The sequence below is a fragment of the Homalodisca vitripennis genome, chromosome 1, assembly GCF_021130785.1.
Source record: "Homalodisca vitripennis isolate AUS2020 chromosome 1, UT_GWSS_2.1, whole genome shotgun sequence".
In the NCBI taxonomy this organism is placed as follows: domain Eukaryota; kingdom Metazoa; phylum Arthropoda; class Insecta; order Hemiptera; family Cicadellidae; genus Homalodisca; species Homalodisca vitripennis.
The window spans coordinates 34,687,848-34,713,461 of record NC_060207.1 but is presented as its reverse complement, the minus strand read 5'-3'; the positions used below and the strand labels follow the sequence as shown (position 1 = coordinate 34,713,461).

Sequence of the window (25,614 nt, the reverse complement as noted above, 5' to 3'; positions counted from 1 at the left end):
ATAGTTCCCAAATTAAACATTACAATCAGAATTACTTGAAAGTTTTGAAATCATTCTTTGTTAGTAAAAATATATGCATGCATTGTGAACTTTTGCTATTTTCCACGGATTATGAACAGATGTATTTGTATATAATGATACATAAATAATAACCCACCACTTTCTAAATATAAAAGAAAATTAATTATTTTCTTGAGAGCCCTATCAATTGGGGTCATTCGTCTCAGTAAATAAAAAAATGGATTTTTTTCACTGTAGTAGTGCATTGCAGGTCCAGTCTTACAATATTGTAACTTTAGTCCTGATTGTTCAATGTTTGTGCATATAGTCCTCTCACTTGAGTATTGAGTATATACTTTGTGTTGTGTACATGTGAGCAAATGTTTGTATACTAGTTTGTGTAAAATTTGTGGCTAGACCATAAATCCTAATTTTTTAAATTTAAACTAAGTTGAAATAACACTTATTATAAATAATTACTTGAAAATTAATTGTGAACTTTTTTCATTTTTTAGGTGGAGTCTGAGCTTATAGATAAATTAGATATCTTGATCAGTGATAATAAAGGTGATGATGAATACAGACAGTTATTCAATACCATGTAAGTACATTTAGAGCTTATAAGTTATAAATAAATTAGTTGAAATAAATTTAAACTTTTTGTTTATCTTTAAGTGGTTAAAGATGGTAGCCAAAAACATAATTGGGTTTTTTTGTTTGCGAAGTGTAACATATTACTTTTATTTAAACAAACAGCTTTTTATGAGTAAATAAACAGGTTTCTAACAAAAACAGAACAAAATTCAAGCTTTCTAAATTTTACTCTATGGTTTAATACTTTAACCCTATATATCGTTAGTTTGTCTTTAGGCTAAAAATACCAACTAACGATTTATCAGTAGTTTGGTTTTATGGGTATAAGAAATTAATAATAACTTTGATTCAACCAAATTTTGACTCCACATCTATTGATAGTTTCTACATTCACAATCGTCTTTGAATTTAGTAAAATTTTAATCCACGGAGGAGTGGGAAATGATAAAATGCGCAGTTGGTAGCGCTAGCTCTCAGCCGCGATCGCCAGCGCCAGCTGACTGACGCGGCCTGCCGAGTTTGTTTACGTTTTGTTCATTGTGTTTAGACGATTATCATGCTTCAAAATGACTAAAAGACAAGATGAAGAGATCCAGAACTGCCTGTGTCAAATGTAATAAAGGCTTACATGGAGTGTGCCTCACCAAACATGTTTGTTAGACTTGTCAGCAGTTCTGTAACATTTCTTCTGTGTGCAAAATTTTATTTTTTTTTAGTTTTTTAGTATGAGTAAGTTTTAGAATAGTTCTCATGAACTTTCAAACTTAATAAGATCATGAAATAACTGAGTTAGAGACAAAATATTGTTTCATTACTGCTTAATTGGCCTGTTCTCTGTTGTTAAGTTATCTTTTTCTACTTCTATCTATTTTCTAATTTTTACCATTATTATTATTTTTCCTCGTATCTCAGCCATTTATTGAAGAAAAGTATTGAAATAAGTTGCAATCTCCTAAGCAATAACTTGTAAATACATGTATCTATATGTGTGTGGACTGTTCTATTTTTTTTAGATTACACAAAATTCATGTAAACCAAAAAAAAAAAAAAATTTTTTTCAAAAAACTTTATTTACAAGTGTTAACAAACCTTTTTTTGATTTGCACAAAAAAAAACCTATTTACTTATTGTTAGTCACTTCATGCAGAAAAAATTGTTGAAAAAATTATTGAAATATCTCCACTACTTTAGAATATACAATTTTTTCCCCAAACTCTTACACTTTTTAAAAATACAAGGCGGTCTTTTAGGCATAGAAAATATGAAAACGCGTGGTCCTAAAACGGTTAAGAATGACGATACCCAAGATATGATGCAATGAATCCAGGCAATGCAATACATTCAATTAGCTCTGAAGAATTATTGAGAAATGTGGATACCATCCAGAATTTTAAAAGACCTTTTATTTGATATGTAATTTATTGTATAATGCTTTGAAGAATTTTTAGTTTTAAGCTTTTTCATATTCTTCAAGTTTGATCTTTTTTAATTTAGAAATGCAATAAAAAGTGCCCCTGTAAATAATTGTAAATAGATATTTAAATTGATGTATCATAACTCACATTTACATTAGAAAATTCCTCAAAAAGCACACCTACCCCTCAAAATTGTCCATTTTTGAGCATTTTAGAAAGACGAATTTCATTGGTTTATGTGAGGCCAAATTAGGCCATATTAAGGGAAATGAGAAAGAAAATGTTTTTAAATTAGTGTGACAGCTATACATACCTCACAGGTGGTCTGCTTTAAGCTACGTTTTCCTAGCTCCGCGACTGGGCTTTTTGCGCTGCGTGCTCCGTAACTGACGAAACCACCGGTTCTCTGTAAACCAATGGAGGTGTCTTCCTAGCTACGCGTTGCGTGCTTAAGCCTTAACCGCACTGCGTGGTCTTTGCTGCGCGACTGGGAGCACTGCCTCGAGAGCAGTCAATCACGCACCGCGCAGCAGGGCTGACGACTGTGTGTATATTATTATTATTATTATTATTATATACACTTTCATGTTAACTTGAACAAATTTAGATGAATCAAATTAATACTTATAGTGAACAGATCAGATAATGTACAAGTTCTACTGATGGTAATACAAATCTTTAAATTTGGCGTTTTTAAACCTGAGGTAGTGAACATTAAAATAAATAAACTCTCTTCCCCTTAATTACTAAGCTACAAAGTTTGCTCACATTACAAAGTTTTTTTTCTGATACAGAGCTTTTATTTTATTTGAGTAGTAAGCTCCATTAAAGTAATCAGTAAAACTGCTTCTTACTTTAAACCCGTCTGCTTTAGCATAGTCTCCGACATAAGCCAAAGGGATCATGTTTTGTGTAGGAAGTTCGTGCTGCGGATGAGTCACTAGTCCTTTGGGGTTGCGTGCAATAAAGTCATCCCTGATCCAGTTATGAAGACAGCAACTTACGAATATGACTAAGTCGACTGTTTCTGGTTTCAAGTTTATTGGTGTGAAAAAATTCTGAAAATGTGACACAAAATACCAAATGCATTTTCAGTTACTCTTCTAGCACGACAAGTGGCGTAGTTAAAGTGTCGTTTATGAACATCTGCGATTGCTTGTTTGTGCGTGTAGGGTTTCATGACATCATTATACAGTTTATTGCTTCATCTCCTACTGCAAACAAATGGTAGCTTAATTTCAGAAGAAGGTAGGTTTTCAGGAGGTGGGAAAATAGTTCCTTCTTGGTCAATTTCCCCATTTTAGACTTTTTTAAGATTCCAGCATTTCCTTCTTTGCCGTATGCTCCGACATTGATCAGTACAAATTTGCAGTTTGGGTCAGCCATAGCAAACAATACAATGGAGAAAAAGTTCTTAAAATTGTGAAAAAGGTATCCTGAATGAGCTGGTGCAACTGTCCTCATGTGTTTTCCGTCTATTGCAGATATACAATTTGGGAAATCTCAGTTGACCCAGAATTCTTCGGCTTTCTGTTTCCAATCAATATCCGATGGTGGTGGCAAATGCACATGTTCTATTTTGTCCTTGACAACTGTTAAAACGTCTGGGACAAAATTTGATATTGTAGACGCAGAAATTCTGTATTGGAAAGCCAATTATCGGTATAATTCTCCCGTAGTCAGAAACCTGAAAAAATAAAATTGTATAAAATGTTACAAAAGAGTAACAGCAATGTCGACATTCTCGTCCATTTCCAAGAAGAGCAATAACTTTGCAAAAACATTCCTTTCCGGTCCATATCAATGAAAAACTGTACATTTCTTCAAAAGATGAAACTAGACGAGGAGAGAGTTTAAGTCGCACGCGTTACGCTGCGTAAAATAACAAATCCTAGGAAAACACATTTGCGCTGCACAGTATTTAAGTGCGCTTCAACTAAACACGCTGCGCACTTGGCCTTAATTACGTAGCATGGAGCAAGCCCAGTCGTGGAGCTAGGAAAACGTAGCTTTATCCTGTGTAATTTACTCACAGAAATATGTCAAACTTAATAGTTCAGGGATTATCACAATGTTGATAATTAAAAAAAAATCATTTCTAAAGAAGAGGATGTGCTAATTGCTAAAGAATTGTTTTGTTGCAACAATAACATTTTATGACAGGAAAAAATTGTTAAATCTAGTTTCAGAATATGTAGTGATCTATATGTTTTGTAAATAAAATAATTGTATGGTCCAAAACTGCAAATAGTACACACGGACAGTAGATTCTGTTACCATAGATGTGACTTTCTTTTCATTGATTCATGGTTACATGATAATCAATTGCAAAAAACATGACAGCACAGAATCAGTAATTACCTGTGAATCCATTTTCATATGAATTGACTTGATTGTGTTTACATGTGTACTCTAATAAATTTCCAACTGGAAATCATCACATCAACTGAAAATAGAGTGATGCCACTACAGAAATGGTAAAGTCACCTGATTGTCAGGTCATGGCCACTAGTAGAGTAAAACCTCAACCATTTGGTTATGCATATATTTGTTGATTAATAATAGAACCTTCTTTAATAAAGATTAGATCTCGAAAGTTCTAAGTTTAACACAGTAATAAACCAGTTGATTGATAATTAGTTTATTATTATCTACAAAATTAGTATATTAAATGGAGATTTTACTGTGAAGACAGTTGTAAAATCGTTATTGCTCCATATCTTATAGATTTTGTTTTAGAAAGTTTCAACCAAAGTCTTACATGTTTGCCCAATTGAATTGCTGCTACCGGTCATGAATAGGCCTCAGTAAATACTCCCTCAATAGGTTAAACGTTAAACGAATTGCATTAAATCAAAATAACCATGTGATATCTCCACGATAGACAAACAAATACGCCAAGAAATCCTATTTCTTAATACTCTAAAGTAGCAAACGTTTAGACAGGCCTTAGGAATCTAGGTGTCTTGGTTTTGTCTCATAATTTTCTTTCTGTCAGGTTTCACAAAATAGTAGTTCTGTTAAAAATTTTGATGTGTTCACGGTTGTAGTTGGGAATTTATCAGTTTTATATAATCAAGCCTTCATTCAACACTAGGTTTTCCCACTGAATATCGTTAACAGTCTCTCATTCTGCTGATTTGGATATGAGAGGAGGGACCATTTTGAAATTCTTCAGAGTTTTGAATAATATAATGACCTCAAGATAATTCTAAGTTATTCATAATTTAAAAATATAAGATATTAGGAAAGAAACTTTAAACCTCACTATATTATTGTCTGCTGTACTTTTCTGTGATACATAATGCGCAGAGTAAGTGCAAGTACACATTATACAGTAGAATATGCAAGGTACAAGTATAGGATAAAAAGTGTGACAATAAAATTGAATATGATCGATATATTTGAGTACTTAGAGTATCTAATTACAGTTAATTAAGGAAATTCTAAAAGGCAGTAAATATAGTACTGATGGTTAATAACAGTGTTATTGTTTACTGACTTATACTCTGCAGTATTGCAAGTAAATAATAAACTTATAACTGATGAATACTGACATTATTATTTATTATATATGACTTATCCATGTACTTGTGTTTGCAAGTGAACAGCCTAGAGACTGATGGATAGTGACAGTGTTATTGTATCCTGACTATACAGAACATTTAGTGTTGCAAGTGAACAGCCTAGAGACTGATAGAGACTGATGGATAGTGACAGTGTTATTGTATCCTGACTATACAGAACATTTAGTGTTGCAAGTGAACAGCCTAGAGACTGATGGATAGTGACAGTGTTATTGTATCCTGACTATACAGAACATTTAGTGTTGCAAGTGAACAGCCTAGAGACTGATGGATAGTGACAGTGTTATTGTATCCTGACTATACAGAACATTTAGTGTTGCAAGTGAACAGCCTAGAGACTGATGGATAGTGACAGTGTTATTGTATCCTGACTATACAGAACATTTAGTGTTGCAAGTGAACAGCCTAGAGACTGATGGATAGTGACAGTGTTATTGTATCCTGACTATACAGAACATTTAGTGTTGCAAGTGAACAGCCTAGAGACTGATGGATAGTGACAGTGTTATTGTATCCTGACTATACAGAACATTTAGTGTTGCAAGTGAACAGCCTAGAGACTGATGGATAGTGACAGTGTTATTGTATCCTGACTATACAGAACATTTAGTGTTGCAAGCAAACAAATTATAAGCTTTATTATGTAACAATTATTTGACTCACTTAGTGACTTTTAAAAATATTATTGTGTTCTTTCGTTTTCATATGATATTTTGTTTAATAATTTCAGTAGTTATTTTTAGTAGTTTTTTAACTACTAATATAAAATCTGTTTTAACACCTTTTCTATTTTCAGGATTAAATTTGTTTTATACACTTAGTTTCATTTAAAAGTGTAACATTATATTTTCACTGATATTTTATGATTTTTTTAACACATCTTTTATGTTTTAATATGTAATAAAAACCTTTACATAACATAAATTCTTACCTACTTAAATTAACAAAAATGTCATTTTCATGCACTCTGGTCCAGGGAACATCTAAGTTCTGTGTGAGTATAAGTCTGCCAATTTCATGTAGTATTTGAGTGTTAATGCACATGGTACACCAAAGTAAAGTATTAGTTATATTACATTTGCACATAATATTTACGTATGTTATTAATTTTGTACCGTTATTATTACATTGTAACCATGAACACTGTACAAAGTTTTGCACCCTGTTTTACTATTGTCCTTGTGTTTATCACATACATTGTTCCCTGACATATTAACTAGAAGCCTGTTACATTCATTGCGGCTCCAACTCTAGGATTAGCAGGAGTCTTAACTTTGATATCAACCCGTTACCAAACATGACTAAAATCTGTGTTAGTCATGTAAGTAAGTAAATGTTTCGCATCCTAAATCTACCCACTACATTAGGTCCACAATCTCGTGGGTTCTTCAAATATGAATATTATCATGTACCATGACATTCATCATTATAAGCAAACATTTTCAATCCTTATATGAATTCTTATGAAGAGTTTTGAGTTCACGTGAATGATATGATGGTTTTTGCAACTGGATTTCCTAACCTCTAAACTAATACTCAGAGTTCAGGGCAAGGTTGCTTCGGCAGTCTAGCGATTTGTGCATTCAGTTGAGCCCGAAACGGCTGCGTCAATTAACAAATCCTGCTGAATTAAATCTTGTTTTAAAAATTAATCATTTTAAATAGAGGTACATAAAATTACATTCCCAAGATAATGACTTTAAAACCTCTATAACATGAAAAATGCCTAATTTTTTGGACTCTGTAAAATGTAAAAGTTAAGATGGTAATTTAACCCTCCGGGTGATATGTGTTTTTACCCATGATGATGGGCATATTTTGATTACATGCGCACATGTTAACAAACCACTTTTTAAACATAAAAAATTGTATTATAGTACAATATATTGTGTTACATATAATTTTATTCTGTATATTTCGTGAAATAATAGTATAAGTGAACTTACCCTAATCTGTTGACCCATTTTACTCTTAAATGTTAAAATTTACTCTTGCAATAAAGATTTTTCAAAATTTTCACTGGTGCCTTATTATATAAATTACAATTAAAAAGGAGAAACAGCATTTTGTTTACTTTTTTAATGTAAATTTAGTAAAACTCAAATCATTAAAGTATTCTACATATACAATAATGAAACTATGTACACCAGTTTTGTTGAGTAATCTTTACTTGGAGTTACTGTTGGGCCTCATCCTCTTCCTCCCAGGCTTTAGCGGCATTCAATAGTGATCTAAGTATGGAAAACACTCCTTGTGAATATTACAATTACACTGAGGACGACAATATCTGCTTCTTTTGGAGGTTCTTGGACCACAACAGCACAAAGACGCAGTGGACGTCCCTCAAAATGAGCAATTTTGTGGCCTGTATCACTCCCTGATCCTGGCTGGATTCTTTAGGGAATATTGTCTTGACTGTTTACCAGATCCTGGACTATTTCTCCTAAAAAATCATACCTTGAAACTGGTCTATCAGTATTATGTGAATAAAGAACAAATGCATTGAAAAGAGCAATTTCAATGAAGTTCATGAAGAGTTTCTTCCAATATTTAGGAGTAGTTCTAGTATATGAATAATGATATATTGACTTGTCACTGACATCAATAGCTCCATAGATTTATTTTATTTATGAATTACTAAAGGCTTCATATGTCTCAATCCTTTTTTACTTGTGATCACCTAGTCTTCTGCATGGCAAGCCATTGTTAGCAACTGGCTTCAGAGATTTTTTTCTGCTTGTACTTGTTTTTTTTTTTCAGAAATTAATACTCTCTCTTTCACCAAGCTTTGCTGAGAGAATAGTTCTAGGTAAATCTTTGTAGTTTTTGTTAATTGTTCCTGTAACAAAAGTGTTTTGAAGACTCGACACTTCAACAAGTGGAATTTTGGTATACAAATTATCGAGGGAAATGTGATAGCCTTTATCTAATAATTCAGACTTTTCAAGAAGTTGAATCACATCCTTTTGGTTGAAAGGGTCACAATTATCTTCCAAATAATCCGATCCACTGTACAATTCAATATGATATATGTTATTTGAACTGCTATCACACAGTTCAAACTTAAATTCCATATGTGGAATGTCTTTTTGGAAAGATACTGAGTATACATGTATCTGTTCTTCATCCCAACAATAGAAATTGTCTATACTAAAGCTCTGATAGAAAACAAAAATACTTTTTTTATGTTTTCATTGAGGCTTTCCAATAAAAACCTTATTTTGACCCATGAATCGTAACCTGGCTGTCCTCTCCTTACGGGCTCTTGTGATTAGGTGAAGCATCGAATTAATTTGTTGAAATCTATTAAAACTCATTCTTTTTTAGAGAAAAGGTACATTTTTTCAAATCTCTTTTTTTTAATAGACCCATGTTTATTAGAATTATAAAGTATTTCCTTTGTTCATTCAGTGTAAGGTTAACCCATTTCTGTAGCCTAGATGCATGTCTCACCTCATTCAAAGTACTTTTATTCTGGATAGTCTCATTGGTATATTTGTTAGTTTCCGTGACACTAGTATTCAAAACTGCACTTGGGAAATAGTGAAACATATGATAATGGTTTTGAGTTCCTAGGAGGAAGTTTCGTTGTACCAGGATTTCTAACCCTGGACTCTGATTTAATATCAATGACATCTTCTGGTAGATAAGCTCTTAACCACAAGGAATGGAACATTCTTGAACAATAGGCCTATTTGGATTTGGCGTATCGTCTTTATCACTAAAGTACTGGTACCTACAGTATGATGAGGATTGTCCACTTCAAAAGATTCTAGGTCTTGAAAGTTTGGAATGCATTCCTCACCGCTCCCAGAAGAATAATCCTTTAATGATACATCCGAATCAAGTGCAGTCACATCAATACCACTAGTATCTTCTAAATCACTTATTTCATCATCTAAAATGCCTCTGATTTGATCTGAACCTAAATTGTTATCTATTGCAACTAAATGAAGCACTATTCAAAACAATAACATGGCAGACACCATTACTGTACGGGTGTTACAACAGCAGAAAACAAATGGTTGTAAAACATCGATATTTCAAGAACCAAAATGATCGATTAGATTCCATAGAAGTTACAAAATAAACTTGAGAATTTCGTGATTATGGCACTATATAAAACATTAGATTTTGACAAGAATTGTTGAAGGAATTAGTGTTGTGAAAAGCGCTTACATAATTGTCGCATTCAGAACAATATCACCCGATACTATTATCACCTCAAGGGTTAGTAACAATACAAAAAATAGTATCTTGCATCTTTTGTAAAAGTTTGGTTTTAGCCTGACCAAGTTTCTGAGTTATGAATGGTCAAAGTTGCAATTTGGTTTAAAAGTGCAAAAAACTAGTGGTATTTATTTTTTTCTTACTGATATAAAAAAATGGAAATTAGTATTTGTAAATAATTTGTTTTACATGTAAACACAGAAATAAACATGCTAAATTTTAATATAACGTCCATTATTGTAGCTCTACTGGTTAGTTGTGGTTAAAATTCAAACTGGGACATGTATATACTTTTTGATGAAAGAGTAGTATGATCAGATTACAAATTTACATTTATCACAAATTACAGTTTTGGCTGTAATAGCTGTCATTAACAATTACTGTTTGATAAAAATGTCAGAAAACAATAAATTAAATACATAACAAGTGGTTTGTAGCAGCAATTGCTGATTTGCAAAATGTGTCATACAAATACTCTTATACGAGTCTTTATACTAAAATAACAATAAAATAAATAAACTATAATGAATGCAATGCTTACATCAGTTTGGTTCACACCAGCTGGTATATTTAAAACATCAATAAAACCACCGTAGTGATGCAAAGTGTATTTGAACATGTGACTAAAATTCAAACTGTTTATTCACCAATGCATTCCTTATGGATATTTCTTTAACTTTAGATGCCAGTGAAGCAAAGACCGTTATTTTTGTCATATCTGGTGTTTTCCCCACTATGCTTGGCACTCAAGTTTTAAAATGAATCTTGTAAAACTGCCTTATTTTCTTCACAGATTGAGAAATTTCTCAGGGACTGATTCGTTTACAGAATTAAATATATAGATTTATTTGGAGATAGTAGCAGTATGTGACAGAAAGCTTGAAATATTGTTTAAAACAATATAAATACGTTATATTATGGTGTGAAAACTCTATGGAGTCAGTACATGTAAACTCTTTGTAAAAACAGCTTTCTAACGTCTGATAGTAGATAGCCAACACTCCAGTCTAATGATGGTGATCAAGACTTTGACTTCTAATGGTAGGAGAGTTAAGTATTAATAATAGTAATGTCTAACAGTGTATTATCTGGTTCTCCTCAATGATAATTATCAATACGTATGTGTGTCCAGATTGCTCGAGAGGGTACAAAAGGAAGATCCAGCATGGAAAGAGAACGGCTCAGCATTCATCACATCGGTGACAAGATTACTGGAGCGTCTACTGGACTACAGGAGTGTCATACAGGGCGATGAAAACAGGGATAAGCGGATGTCCTGTACCGTCAATCTTCTGGTAAGTGTGGATCCAGGACGCAGAAGCAGAAGAGGGGGCCAACATGGCCATCTCCTGTTACAATATTTTAATTTGTTTTAAATTTAAACATTTTTGTTTGGTCCTGTCCTAAAATTAGTTAAGCTTCAACCAAACAAAGAATAGTTCTCCCTCCTTCAACTTAATGCATAAGCAGATGTCTATTACTGGCATTTTTGGTTTCCCATTTGCTAACTGAAAATGGCTTCAAGAATTTAAATGTATTAACAATGTTCCATTGTAGTATGAACCAGATGATTTTCATAAAGTAGTTATCTTTATTCACCTTTCTTATTGGTGTAAATTTATTAAGAACTTGAATTTTTCTGTGTGGAGTTTTTGACGGAGTTGAAGTCCTCTTTTATTTGTATAATACTTTAATCATAAAGCCTAAATTGACAGGGTATGGTACTTGAGTGTAATAGATGAAAAAAATTAGATTTCTTCATGTGGGTTCTAAATTTTCTAATATGTTGTATATTCTTAAGTTAAAGATTTCATCAGTAAATTCTTTTAATGAAAGCAACTTTTCTTTACAATAAATAATCATCATGATCAGCATCATGACATACTGTTGAATTACAGTTAGCTTAGGTATTTGTCAGCTTTATGTTTGACCTGAAGTCTGAAAATCGTTAGACCATAGCATGCAGTTTCAGACCAATATCAACATAACTTGAAAAATGTGTTTTGTAAAGGTTGGTTTGGACTACAATTTTCTCTAGGTCTTCTCCTTCTGAAGTTATGTGTAATGTTTGTTGCTGGTGTAGAACTTCTACAAGAACGAGATCAATCGCAAGGAAATGTACCTACGCTATGTGTACAAGCTGCATGCACTGCACGTACCAGCTGACAACTACGCAGAGGCAGGGTTTACACTCAAACTGTATGCGGACTCACTGCAATGGAGTGCACGGCCTGTGGTAGCAGACCCTCTGGCCCATCTTGACCAGCCCGAATGGCACCGCAAGGAACAGCTGTACCACCAGATATTGCAGTACTTCGACAAGGGCAAGGTATATATTATGTTAATTATTCTCTGATTTTAGTTTAATCATCATGTACATGTTCCTATATAATTTTACAACTTCCATATCCTTTCCATTCTCCTCAGATCCTAGTTCTAATTTACAAATGTAATCCACAGTATAAATATTGGTAGTATAACCACCATGTACGAGGTCCAATCAAAAAGTATCCTACCTTTTGGTGCAACGTAAAACTGAAGTTACCTGAAAAAAGCTGGCGTTAATTTTCTTCAAAATAAGCACCCTGAGAAGCAACACGATTCCAGCGACGTTTCCACTTCTGGAAGCAGTCTTGAAAATCACTTTTCGGCATCGCCATGAGATCAGCCGTCGTTTTTTTCATAATTGCTTCTCGACTTTCAAATCTGGTGCCTTTCAATGGTTTTTTGAGGTGGGGGAAGAGCCAAAAATCGCATGGAGCCATATCTGGAGAGTACGGAGGCTGAGGAACTTGCGGAGTGCCGTGTTTCGCCAAAAAAGTTTGAATGAGCTGGGAAGAATGAGCTGGCGCATTGTTGTGGTGTAGCCGCCAATTTTGAGACGCCCACAAGTCAGGTCTTTTGCGGCGAATCGCATCTCGGAGACGACGTTGGACACTTAAATAGTACTGTGCATTCACAGTTTGACCCTCAGGGGCATATTCATGGTGCACAACTCCACGGTGGTCGAAAAAAACAGTAAGCATCACTTTGACATTGCTTCGAACTTGCCTTGCTTTTTTTGGCCGAGGATCCTGGGGAGACTGCCATTGTGATGACTGAAATTTGGTCTCAGGGTCATATCCATAGACCCAACTTTCGTCTCCAGTTATTATCGATGTCAAAAAGTCCGCATCATCCTCACAACATTGCAGCATGTCCTCGGCAACATCCAATCGCCGTTGCTTCTGCTCGTCTGTCAGCAATTTTGGCACAAATTTTGCGGCTACCCGGCGCAATCCCAAGTCATCCATTAAAATTGCTTCAGCTGATCCGAAACTGACATCTAACTCAGTACTTACTTCCTCCACAGTCATTCGACGATTTTCACAGATCAAAACTTTTGCTTTCTCGATGATTTCCGGAGTTCGACTTGTTTTTGGTCGGCCCGAACGCGCGTCACTTTCTGCCGAAGTTCGACCACTTTTGAAACGGTTATACCACTCTTTAATCTGCGTAACACTCATTGCCTCATTTTCGAATGCTAGCTGAATTTTCCGAATGGTCTCACTTTGTTTTTCTCCGAGTTTCACGCAAAATTTAATGCAATAACGTTGTTCCACTTTTTCCGTCATCTTCACAGTTAGAGAAAACCGATACGCGCACTTGACTTATCAGTACATACTGACCCGTCTCCGGCGAACCAGTCGGGGGATCAAGATAAGACTTTGTACCTTTCCTTATCATAGTAGGAACTATTGTCGCAACAAATCTTATCTCATTATTGGCAGCAGAAGCCGCGATACACGACGAGGTCGGATACTTTTTGATTGGACCTCGTATAACTTATTAGTCACAATTGTATTATAGTGTCTGGGAGTACAATAACATAATAAAGAAGTTATATATAAACCTGTTCAATATAGCTTAACAATCCTTAACAAAAATATTTTCTATCTTTAACCAATTATTCTGGATTGTTATTTTTACAAGTTCCAGCAGTTTCCTGATCAAGTAAAGTTCATTGATTAGTTTTTTAATTAGTTATGTTTAAAATAAAATGTATGTTTTAGGCAAAGGTTCATCAACTTTATAACAAGAGAAGGGAAACGTAATTTAGAAATATAACTAGATTCAAACTATATATATATATTATAATAAAAATCTAGTTATGGATCTTTGAATTTGAAATCAGATTAGAGCATGCGAATTAACAAAATTAATAAGCATGCTAGTTAACAAAATTAATAACTCTCAACAGCTACAAAAATTACATTTTTAGATTACTTTATTTTGAAAATTTTACACCGCTAAGTTTTGGTTCAGTATAATTAGACGTGGTTGTGTTTGGGAAATTCAACAGGGAGACAAACCCGATATTATGATTTTCAGAAGAGAGATAATTAGCATAGTTATGGTTTGAGAACCGGTAAGGCACAGGAAATACTGAACAAATTTTTGACCAGTCACTCTCACTTCTTTCACTAATAAATTTACATATTACATATTTTTAAGTAATTCCAAAAACATTGAAATTTACATTCTTCCCAATTGATTTTGTCCTGGCAGTAAACATTGTCTAAAGCATTGATTGTGGATGAGGTCTTACGGTTCAGAATGAGATTAGGAGTGGCTGGTCTCACCCCATATAGAACCGCAGTAGAGGTGTTAAACAAAGTTGATGATACTTTGCTTCTTACATCAATAAATTAAAACATTTTCATATGATTGACATCATGAGTAAAGAAAACTGTGCAACCCCTATTACAGTATGTTGTACATGTATAATTATTGTAATTTTAGTCTATTTACAATATGTTTTAGTTTGATTTTCTACAGTATAAACATTAAATTATCTTAGTTAATACTAAATTGTGTTTTGGAGTACAGTAAGTAGTATTAATAATATGCAACTACCGTAATGTTACAGTGCTGGGAACAAGGCATCCCCTTGTGTAAGGAATTAGCCAATCTGTACGAGAGGAAGCTGTTTGACTACAATAAGCTGAGCCACATACTGCAGACTCAGGCCAAGTTCTGTGACAACATCCTGACGCTGCTCAGGCCTGAGCCTGAGTACTTCAGGGTGGGCTTCTACGGCCTCAGTTTTCCACTCTTTCTGAGGGTACGTTAGAACAACCCAACAGCTTCTTATTATTTTCTATGTTAATAAATTGTACTTTAAAAATGTCATGTAAAAATTGAAACAGATACACAATATGTTTCAATCCATTTGAATTGTATTTAGAGACACATGATTCCTTTGGTTACCATTTGTTTTATTATTTGACATATAATGCTACCTATACATTGTTTTAGACCTATTTAGCATAGTTTTGTAGATAAATACATTTTTAGAAAGTGAAATGTTTGTTGTCCTACCTGAAATGTTGTGAAATGTTGTTTGATAAATACCTGTCAGCCAAAAAAGCTCTTATCTCTTGTTGGTGTTTCGCTTACTATGGAGTTGTTTTTATAGCGAAGCTGTGTACATTGTTTACCTATTCTATTATTGTTGTTAATTTTAAGTTTAGGATTGACTTATGTTTTGTTTGAGTGGTTTACTCTACTGATTCTTGAGGAATGAATATGTCAGCAATTTACCACAAAATTAAGAAAAAGCCTTCATAGGAATTTGTGTTTCAAGAACTGCATAGTGTTGTTCAAAGTTTAAAAAATATCTGTTCCAAGAGTTTTGATATAAATGGTGATTTTTAATAAATAATCTAGAAGAAAAAATTTAGTATGTAATTTTGTTCATGTTTTTATCAAAACATTATTTATTTTTATTACTATTTAAAAGTATTATTATTTAACTTATTTTAAACTACGTTATTATTTTTTGTGACTGGTTTTGTTGTGAAAATGTTACAAAGCACTTTGTATATTATACAATTTAGCGATTGTAGACAACAGAAAACAACAAAGTTTATTTTCTTACTTCAGTTTAAGATTTACTGAGTTTGAAGAAAAACACTCTTTAAACTTTAAAACCAAAATACAACAAAAATAATACTTTTACTAAAAAATGCTAACAAAATTATTTAACATCAATCTCTTGTTAGTCATATAAGAAACAAAGAAAATCAGTCTTATAAAATAAGAAAATACTTGTTCAAAGCGCTATATATACAGTTTTACCTCCAAATTTAATTGACCTGACTTGCAGAACAGGACCCAAATAATTTAAGTGCAAAGGGAAATGTCGTAGTCCAAGATGCTATCTATTTAATATGATAATATTCTGTTTCAGAACAAAGTGTTTATCTACAGGGGCTTGGAGTATGAGAGGATAGAGGCTTTCACACAGAGACTACTGACTGAGTTCCCATCTGCACAGATAATGGCCAGGAATAGTCCTCCATCACACGCTGTGCTGCACTCTGACGTCCAGTGTATCCTTCCTCTACAGTCTTATAGGAGTGAAACGTTTCCAAGGGAATTAGTATATCATATATTTTAATTATAAACAACTAAAATGACAACAGTGCTGCAATTAATAGAGGCTTAAAGTGTGAAATGTCAGCATTGCTTAGTAAACCGGCACTAGTGGGGTTAACAATGAAAAAACAAAGTTCCACATAAACAAAAGACCAGGTAATAGTTCTCAAAATGCGAATGATGAGTTTCGCTCCATTTCACTTTTCACTCAGTGCAATGTATGAGATCTGACACCGTCCAGATTTGCACAAACTCAGCATTCACATTAAATAAACCCTTCCCACTGTTATGTTATCAGTTCTTATTGGCTGTCATAAAAAAGTTTGAACCTGGAAAAAACCTAAAAAAGTCATAAATTTGAATCAGTTAACATTATGGTTGTAAGCAATATTAATTATATGACACTAGCTGTTTCCCGCGGCTATGTACACTTTTTGTAAGCTCTACCCGTATATGTTTGTCTTGTTGGTAGTGTTTGTCTTGTTGCCACGATCAAGAAAATGTGTCAAAAGTGTATGTTTATAGCAATTGTACACGTACATGTACTTTATTATAAAGTGGTCTAACATTCAAGCTTTAAGATCAACCAAAAATGTATTTTAAAGACAAATATACATCATAACTTAGTAGCTTCAAGTAGTGTTTGTTTATTTAATATATGTAATTGTCTCGTAATTGCAGTTTATAATATGCAGGCGCTTTTAAAACTTTGATCTTTTGTAGCACCGTCTGTCGGCGAGTTACATCAATGGGCATAGCATATAAACCCTCTCTGTGAAAAAATACAAATACCTACAAATTTTCATAATAATAGGCCAAATAGTTTCTTAGTCTATAAAGGACAAACAAACATTCATCTCTCTCTCTCTAATTGTGTCAATCCTTAACTAAATTAATAGATATCCAAATCTGCAATGTAAAACCGCTTCCTGATAGTGGCCCCCCTCAGGATGAACCTCCCCTTGCTTCAGTGCCATTTAAAGTCGCCCGGTTTTACCAGGTGAACCAGGTGTCCCGGTTCCAGCTGGATCGTCCTGTGCACAAGCCACCGATTGACAAAGAGAACGAGTTTAAGGTCAGTCTATTGGATTCATTGTTTTGGATGTCTAAAAAATACATTCAACCTTTAGACATTGCTTGGACATAGTAGCATAGAAACACAAGGTTTTCTCTTTGCATGTGGTAATACCATGTATGATTTATTAGCTCCACAGTTTGTCAAAGCTTGGAGCTGAACATTTTTTTCATAATTTAGATATGAAAATTTATAGAAATTGTCTATAACCTTCCTCAAAAATTCAGTTTACTATTTTTGTTCTTATAGGTCTATAAAAATGAATAAATAATACATAATGTAAAGTTCTATGTTTATTCTTGTGACCTATATTTGTAATGAACACATTTGGATTATTTGATGGACATAGCTTGCTTCGAGGTAAGTGTCATTGATGGCACTTAATTATCCAAAAAGGAAGCAATACTATGCATTATGATTAGGGTGTGCCATACATAGTAGAACGCCTTGCTTGAACTTCCAAGAGTGCGACATCAGTCAGGAAAGAAGAGTTATCATTGTTTTAAAACATTGGCTCCAAGCTTAAATTACATTTCCTGGGAACTTAAAGGCTTTGTCTTGCAAATCCTGCAAGGTCAAGTTATAAATAATAATTTAACTATACATTTTATCTTATTGTTATTTTATTGTTATAACGAGTATGTCTTATAAAATTAAACTGAAGATCACTTGAAATAATAACATTACTTATTTATTTAATGATGTTTATATAAAATATATGAAATTCCTTATTTTTAAAGTATGGTCAGTTTACTAAATGAATTCATTACAAGTGGTGGACCTTTATAAGCTATATAAATTTTGGTTTGTCCATTGCCATCATCAATTCTTCGTCTTTAAGTAGCTAGATTCGGAAATCCTGAAACTGGAAGCAAAGCAATTAAAACCTATTGTACTTAATATACTTGATAGTGTACCATATTCATAAATGAAGAATACACTTATTTGTCCAGAGCTTGTGGCTGGAGAGAAACCTTGTTGGAGATTGGCAGTCCACTGCCAGGTATCCTGCGATGGTTTGAGGTAGTACACACGTCTGTGGAGGAAGTGCCACCTGTACAGTTTGCTTGTGAGACAGTGCACAACGCCAACAGTAAGCTTAACCAGCTGGTCGCAACATACATTGCAGATCCCAAGCGGAACGTCAACCCCCTCAGCATGAGGCTTCAGGTATTTAGAATCTTTATTATTTGACTTTTGTTTTAACCAAGTAGACTCACGTTTTGTAATGGATTTTTTTATTTCAGCCTCATTGACTCCAGGTTGCAATTTATTAAATGGATGGAAATAAAGTAAATTTTTAACTTTGTTATTAAGTTTTTGTTATCAATTTTGCCTCAAACGAAGATTAAAATTAGTGGCAATGAGTAGATCTAGGGATCCATTAAGATATAATGAGAGTTATTGAACAGGACGAATTATAGATGGATGGGCTGTTCTTTCCTTTAACCTCAAAATCAATAGTTGTTCTTGAACAAAAACGACTTATACACTGGAAGACAGGCAGATAAAGGGACTGTCCTTTGACCTCTTGATTAAAAAATCAGTAGGGTTTTTCTGTGTACCAAGTGGAACCTATGTACCAAGTTTCAAGACTCTGTTACTGTTACCTTTCTATCAAGAGTTATTTCAAAGGCGAGCAGATTGGTGGACAGACTACTCTGTGAACCTAAAATCAATAACGTTCTTCTTGTACCAAGAGGAATCTATATACCAAGTTCAAAGTCTCTGTTATCTTTCTATCAAGAGTTATTTCAAAGGCATGAAGACAGACGGACAGACTGCTCTTTGACCCCATAATCAATAACATTCTTTGTACCGAGAGGAATCTAAATACCAAGTTCCAAGTCTCTTTCTATCAAGAGTTATTGCAAAGACGGGCAGATGAAAATGTGATTTTAAGAAGGCCCTTTTGGATTCTAATGCTACAACATTTTCCAAGGTAGGTAGAATCTTAAATATGCTCTATTAAGTCTCTTTATGACAAAAAGGCTGAAAAGTTTTAGATTTTAATTTTATTAATGTACCGTTGTTTTACAGGGCATTATAGATGCCAACGTGATGGGTGGAATTGCCAAATACCAAGAGGCATTCTTCACTCCGGAGTTTATGAGGAGTTGTCCCAACTCTGCTAACCACGTTCAGAGACTGTACTCTCTCATTATGGAACAGGTCAGTAACATCTGTGTAACTGTGTTGTGGTGGTATCAGGTGTTCTGTATGTTCTGTGTTCTCTACGAGATCGGGTGCTGTTTTCAGGTTGATATTCTGACCAGTGGTTTGGTGGTCCATGGACAGTTGGCGCCACCAGAGGTGCAGCCACTTCATCGGCGACTCCAAGAACGGCTGGACCACCTCAAAGTTAGCATTAAAAGACCAATGGACAGCATTGTGAAGTGAGTTACATATGTTGTATTCTATTAAGTACAAATAGTCATATCAAGCTTGTTTGAAATGCTATATTGGGAGTAAGTTTAGTCCTTTTCAGTTTATGCTTCATCATAGGATGTAGTGCTTTAAACAGTATAATTAGTTTTTTCATGGTGGAATTTATATAATAAGAATATAAAAGCTTCCTCTGTAATTACAACTACCATTTTTCCAGAATCTTAATATAAATTTACATTGAATGTAGATCTTTTGTGATATTAAATTATAAGTTCAGTAAATAATATCTACTTAGTAAGAAAAAGAATAAAATTCAATAACAATTGGAATTAAATCTAATTGTTTTGGAAAATGTATGTAAGTAACTACAGTTTTCATACAAAAAAAATCACCCCTCCCTGATAGCATCTTAGAAGGTGCTCATTGTGTCCAAGTCACCATAATGTTGTCTTTGGATCTGGTTTATTCCGGAATCGGTAGCAGTATTGTGCCCTATTGTGTATTGCGAATTTCGTTGTTATGGATAAATTTGAAATGATGGTCTAAACACTATGTTGATTTAGTTAAGAACACAATGTAACAGATTCGATGTGTGAAAATCTCTTACCTCTTTCAATTTGTATTGCTTATTATCAAATACTTGGTGTTATTCATGTTTTTCGCTTTTAAAATTTACATCAAATTTGATTACAAGTTGCCATTAAGAGAAAACTTCACATTATAACGTAGACATTTTCCTTTTATTACCTATAACATATTCAATCAAAATTTCAGGACATTCTCAATACTAAGAAAATAATTAATAAGAGGACTTTATTTGAATGAAAGACACTTTTCTTATCCCCTTCAAATTCTATTAGCTTCTGATAGTTATGTATTTTTGGACACTTAGTAAATTAACAGTGGGGTGGAACCACAGGTGTGAACAGTGCTACCAAGCTCCTATGGTACCTCTTACAGAGAATATAAGAGTCATTATAGAGTTGTAGTGTTATAATTGGAGAAGGACTGTCACTAATACTGGCTTGTTTGCTACAGCACTCCACTCCCTCCAGTGCCATCTGCTGATCAGTACTGCAATACTGTGGGATACAGTCACTTTAGCGCCCAGGAGGATGACATTTACAGCAAGCCTTTGGTGAGTTTCCTGATCAAAAAAATATATGTACATACACAGGTCTGAGATATCTACTTCTGTCAAAAGACAACTAAGATGGGTTTTTTTAAAGTCTAAATGTATACTAAAAGTTAGATAATAAAATTGCCTTTTATATCTAATATTTAATATTTGCTAGACATTTACAGTTGAAAGTATATATTTACTAAAAATGAATTAAATTATCTGGATATTTTCTTACTCTGTGCTCAACAGTCGTTGGAGAAAATGTTGAAATAAAAAGTGTTGTTACCATCAAGCTTTCACACAAATAAATGTAAACAAATTGAAAATAGTGGTTAAATTGATTAAACATGGTTATGCTGTCACAAAACAATATTTACACAGAACAGTTTATTACATTTAACAGGCTCTTTCAGTTAATAGTTCCTAACTGTAGAGACCAAGACGGGATTTTTCACATCTTTAGAGATCAATACAGGATTTTTCGCTTCTTTAGAGACCAGGCGTATAGCCTGGAGAGATTTTTAAAATTTACACCAGGAACCTTGAGTGTCAATGTAAAAGTGCAGTTCATTTGGTTGAATAGTTTACACGTGAATGGAAAACAACCAATTAAGTCACTTTTGCATTTATAATATTATTAGGGTTTATCAATATACTGAACCTTTGCAATTTTGTTATTCTAACTGCATGTCTCAGGAACTGATGGCAGAGACCCTGGAAGGTAGAGACTCCCCGCCACCTGCCATCCCTCTCAGACCCCGTTCAGGTGGCGCCAGGTAGGTCCCTTTTGAAGTTTAGTAGAAATAATGTAATTAAGGTAGTTGCACAAAGAATTTTCAGATCGGTTACTCAATATAATATATCCATTGTATCTGTTTTAAGATGTCTTTTATGCAAGTGAACTCTTGCAGTTTGCTAATAAATAGTGTACTTGTTTTCAATAAATATTTGTACAATGTTAAACATTTCCCTTAGCACAGTTGGAAAGAAGTTAGTTTTCATGTGTGGTGATTATCTGCAATAATTAGTGTTGTGTAAAGTTTTTTATTAAGTGCATGTTTTTAGAGTTAGTGAAGTTGACAAACAACATGGTGGTTGTGATTCCTGACTTAGGCATACCACAACGCTTTGGTATGATTTGTTTATTGTAACCTAGTTTGTAATTATGTATTAGGTTAGTTAATTACCTGAAGAAGAGATCAGATTGCAGATCTCGAAACGTAGTATTACCGGTACTGATTTCTTGTTTCACTGAACAATGGCAAATGTCCGGAAAAATGTTATGATTGAATTACCAGTTAATTGTTATTACATGTCAGTATTCAATAAAAATTATAACTCAGCTTTGGTTTATTGACCTTAAACTAACATTGTACCACCAATTTCTACTTCAATGAAACCTTTGAAGAATCGTCAGTTTGTCGATCCATTGTATCTGTTTTAAGATGTCCTTTATGCAAGTGAACTCTTGCAGTTTGCTAATGAATAGTGTACTTGTTTTCAATAAATATTTGTACAATGTTAAACATTTCCCTTAGCACAGTTGGAAAGAAGTTAGTTTTCATGTGCAGTGGTTATCTGCAATAATATCAAATTGAAATTGAAAATGCATTAATAGTTCATTAGGTTGATTTGTATGAAGTTGTGGTGAGCCATTAATGGCGTGAATATTAGTGTATTATTATAAATAATTTTGAATTTTCACAATCTTAAAAAAATTGTCATTTAGTTAATTTTATAATAAACATTGTGGCAAAATAATTATTTTGTTTTCTACTATAGTTTTCCTTATACAGCAATTTACTTTTATCCAGAAAGTTATCCAGAAAGTAGATTATGTTTTGGTATAAACAAAAAACAAAGTACAAACAAATAATTATATTACATTTGAAATTGACATTAAAATACTATTTTTCAACATAGTCACCATACAAATTTAGGCACTTATCATAGTGGTGAACTATTTTTGAAATTCCAGCGTTAAAAAATTCAGTAGCCTGAGACTTCAACCAGGTCACACTCTTCCACAGTTGTACATTGCCATCAAAGTGCTGCGTCTTCATTGCTGGAAACAGTTGGTATTCGCTGGGTACAAGGTCTAGACTGTAAGGTGGATGTGGAAACACCTCCCACTTAAAAGCATCCAGGACTTCTCGAGTCCAAATTACCATGTGTGGTTGGGCGTGAAAGAAAGGTTTTCATACTTAACTTTCCTCTTTGCTTGTTCTGTATTGCTCTTTTTAACTTTTGCAAGGTTTAACAATACCTCACAGAATTTATGGTTGTGCCACATTCTAAAAAATCAATAAGAACTCCTTTCCTGTCACCACAAACAGATACCGTAACCATCCATTGTTGCATGTTTGTGCATGCATTCTCTTGGTATTTGGGGAGTGTGTGTGCCCCCACTCCATAGACTGTAATTTGGTTTCGCAGTTAATTTGTTTTACCCAAGTCACATCTCCTGTAATGATTTAATCTATCAGCGAGTCACCATCTTTTTCATAAGTGTCCAAAAAAATCAATGAAAACAGCCATACTCTAATTTTTATGGGTTTCTGGTCAGATTTTTGGTGCCCATCTTACTCAAAATTTATGGTAACCTAACTTCTTTGTAACAATTTCGTGTAACAAAGTCCTTGAAATTTTAGGATTTTTAAGTCAGATTTCTGTTATTGTTAATCGGCGGTCTTCTTTAATCTTCTTATTGACTTTAGAAACAATTTCATCGGTCACAATGCTTGACCGTCCACTTTGTTCATCATCATGTGTATTAGTTCGGCCATTTTGAAACCTAATGCACCTAATACTCGACCTTCAGTAATCACATTGTTCCCATAAACTTCACAGGGTTGGCAATAAATCTCAATTGGTTTATTGTGCTTAGACAACAAAAACTGTATTATCGACCACACTTCACAACTTGCTGGATTATCGAATGCATCACACTTTTTAAACTGCTATTGTAAAAGAACAAGTAGTGACAGTAACCTCTCACTAGCACGGCCGGATAGCCACTGATCAGAGAAATGCCCTGACGCGATAGTCCGCTCTTAGCGGCTATAGAGCAAAACGCAATCTCCTTTCTGGATAGCCCTTGTATACCTATAAATTCACTTATAAATTGCTGCCCGAAGATACTATGGCCACCCGTTTCTCCTTCTGTTATAAATTAATGGTGTATGACTCAATTAATATGTGCATTATAGAATATCTAAGTGACACAAAGTTTGTGGAATGTTTTGTGTCCCACAGTAATGGAGAAGTGAGCAGCAAGCGATCAGGGCTTGGACATCAGCGTTCCCTCAGTCGAGTACAGTCTCAGCGACTATCGGACGGAGGGGACAGTGGACAGATGGAGGAGGCTCCACCACTCCCTCCTCGCACAAGTATGTTCATTAGACTGTGTTTTCCATAAGTTAATAGTTTGCTCTTATTCCGTCCTCCTAAACTGTTTCCCAATCAAAACAATTTTTTCCTTAGCCATACATTGTGACAGTACTTATACAATATCATGTATTGTGTATTTTTTAGCTCCAGATAAAAGGAACAGTGGAGAGGTACCACCTGCTCCCCCGAAAAGACTGGCTTGTCGTAAGGTAAGTGTGGACCAGCATTAACTTGCACATAGTGTTTAGCTTATTTTTATAATAGATATTTTAGTATTTTGTTATCTTGTAGGAATATTACACATTTGGTCAAATTTGAAGTCAACTAAGCTTGAAGCATGGCTACATGGTTAAAGGAATGATTCTAATTCTTGATTGTAAAATCTATAGGCATTGTGGCATCACCATTTCTTAATTCTCTGTATTTTGTACTTGAATTTTGTTGTTCAAAAACAAACTAAGCATATTTTAATTTTTATAGAAAATATGTGTTGTTCTTGATTTCATTTTAACTATATAAAGTTAAAAATACAACTTAAAAGTCATGGGGGGGGGGGGGTGGGGGGGGGGGGGGGTGGGGGGGGGGGGGGGTGGGGGGGGGGGGGGGTGGGGGGGGGGGGGGGTGGGGGGGGGGGGGGGTGGGGGAGAACAGGATGTTTTAGAAATCCAATATCAACAGTTTATCATATGGAGAACTAATAATAGAATAAAATATGATGTAATTAACAATAAACAAGAAGAACTTGAAGTACTTCATAATGTTACAGAAAAGTAATTGGTTTGAAAGGTTACATAATTCATCAGTTCAATTTAAAAGTATATCCTTTAAAAAGGTTACAAACAGTATTAGTTGGATTGTTACATGCACTTTCTAATAATTTAAACAAACATTATGATATAACCATCGATCCATCTCATAAATTACATGATGATGTTGGCAGAAATGTTTTTTAATGACGCACCTGTAGCTGGGGGTGTAAGAGTGGGGTGGACTATAGATCACAACACAACAAGGCACGACACAAGCTGGTGACACAAGATTATGTGTAAGACATGGCGTCTGGCGTGGAGTAAGTACCAGCGGCGAGTGGCTGATGGCAGTCGGCAGTGGTGACGGTGGTGGTGGTAGGGTCGGAGAGACCAGGTATGCTGGTTGGCCTTGAGCCGATACCGGGGATATTGGCTAGCCTGTAGCCTGTAGTCCTAGCCTGCCTGCATGAATCAGTCCCACCGACCGGCCGGCCAGGAGCCAAGACAAAGACCCTCTCCGGGTTATTGACTCGACTCGGTCGCTGCAGTGGTCCTAGTCGCCGCCACCGCCGCACGTTATCGTTCGTTATCACGGGTAGTCGCATCTTCTCGTCACCCAAGCGGCTCTATCCTAAGGTATCCC

The 25,614-nt window shown here is 34.4% G+C and overlaps 1 protein-coding gene across 1 annotated transcript in view; it reads left to right on the top strand.

The window, feature by feature from the left end:
- The window catches only part of LOC124357964 (dedicator of cytokinesis protein 3-like), an 82,615-nt gene extending 58,148 nt beyond the window's left edge, over positions 1–24,467 (top strand). The window contains 15 exon segments of the mRNA XM_046810174.1: positions 516–601; positions 6,573–6,590; positions 10,959–11,121; positions 11,910–12,155; positions 14,736–14,930; positions 16,059–16,200; positions 17,146–17,321; positions 18,275–18,292; positions 18,294–18,491; positions 19,362–19,493; positions 19,581–19,717; positions 20,748–20,847; positions 21,529–21,608; positions 24,088–24,221; positions 24,367–24,467. Coding sequence (XP_046666130.1) covers positions 516–601; positions 6,573–6,590; positions 10,959–11,121; positions 11,910–12,155; positions 14,736–14,930; positions 16,059–16,200; positions 17,146–17,321; positions 18,275–18,292; positions 18,294–18,491; positions 19,362–19,493; positions 19,581–19,717; positions 20,748–20,847; positions 21,529–21,608; positions 24,088–24,221; positions 24,367–24,452 — 1,911 coding nt within the window. The 3' untranslated portion in view covers positions 24,453–24,467.
- Positions 24,468–25,614: the final 1,147 nt, after the last annotated feature.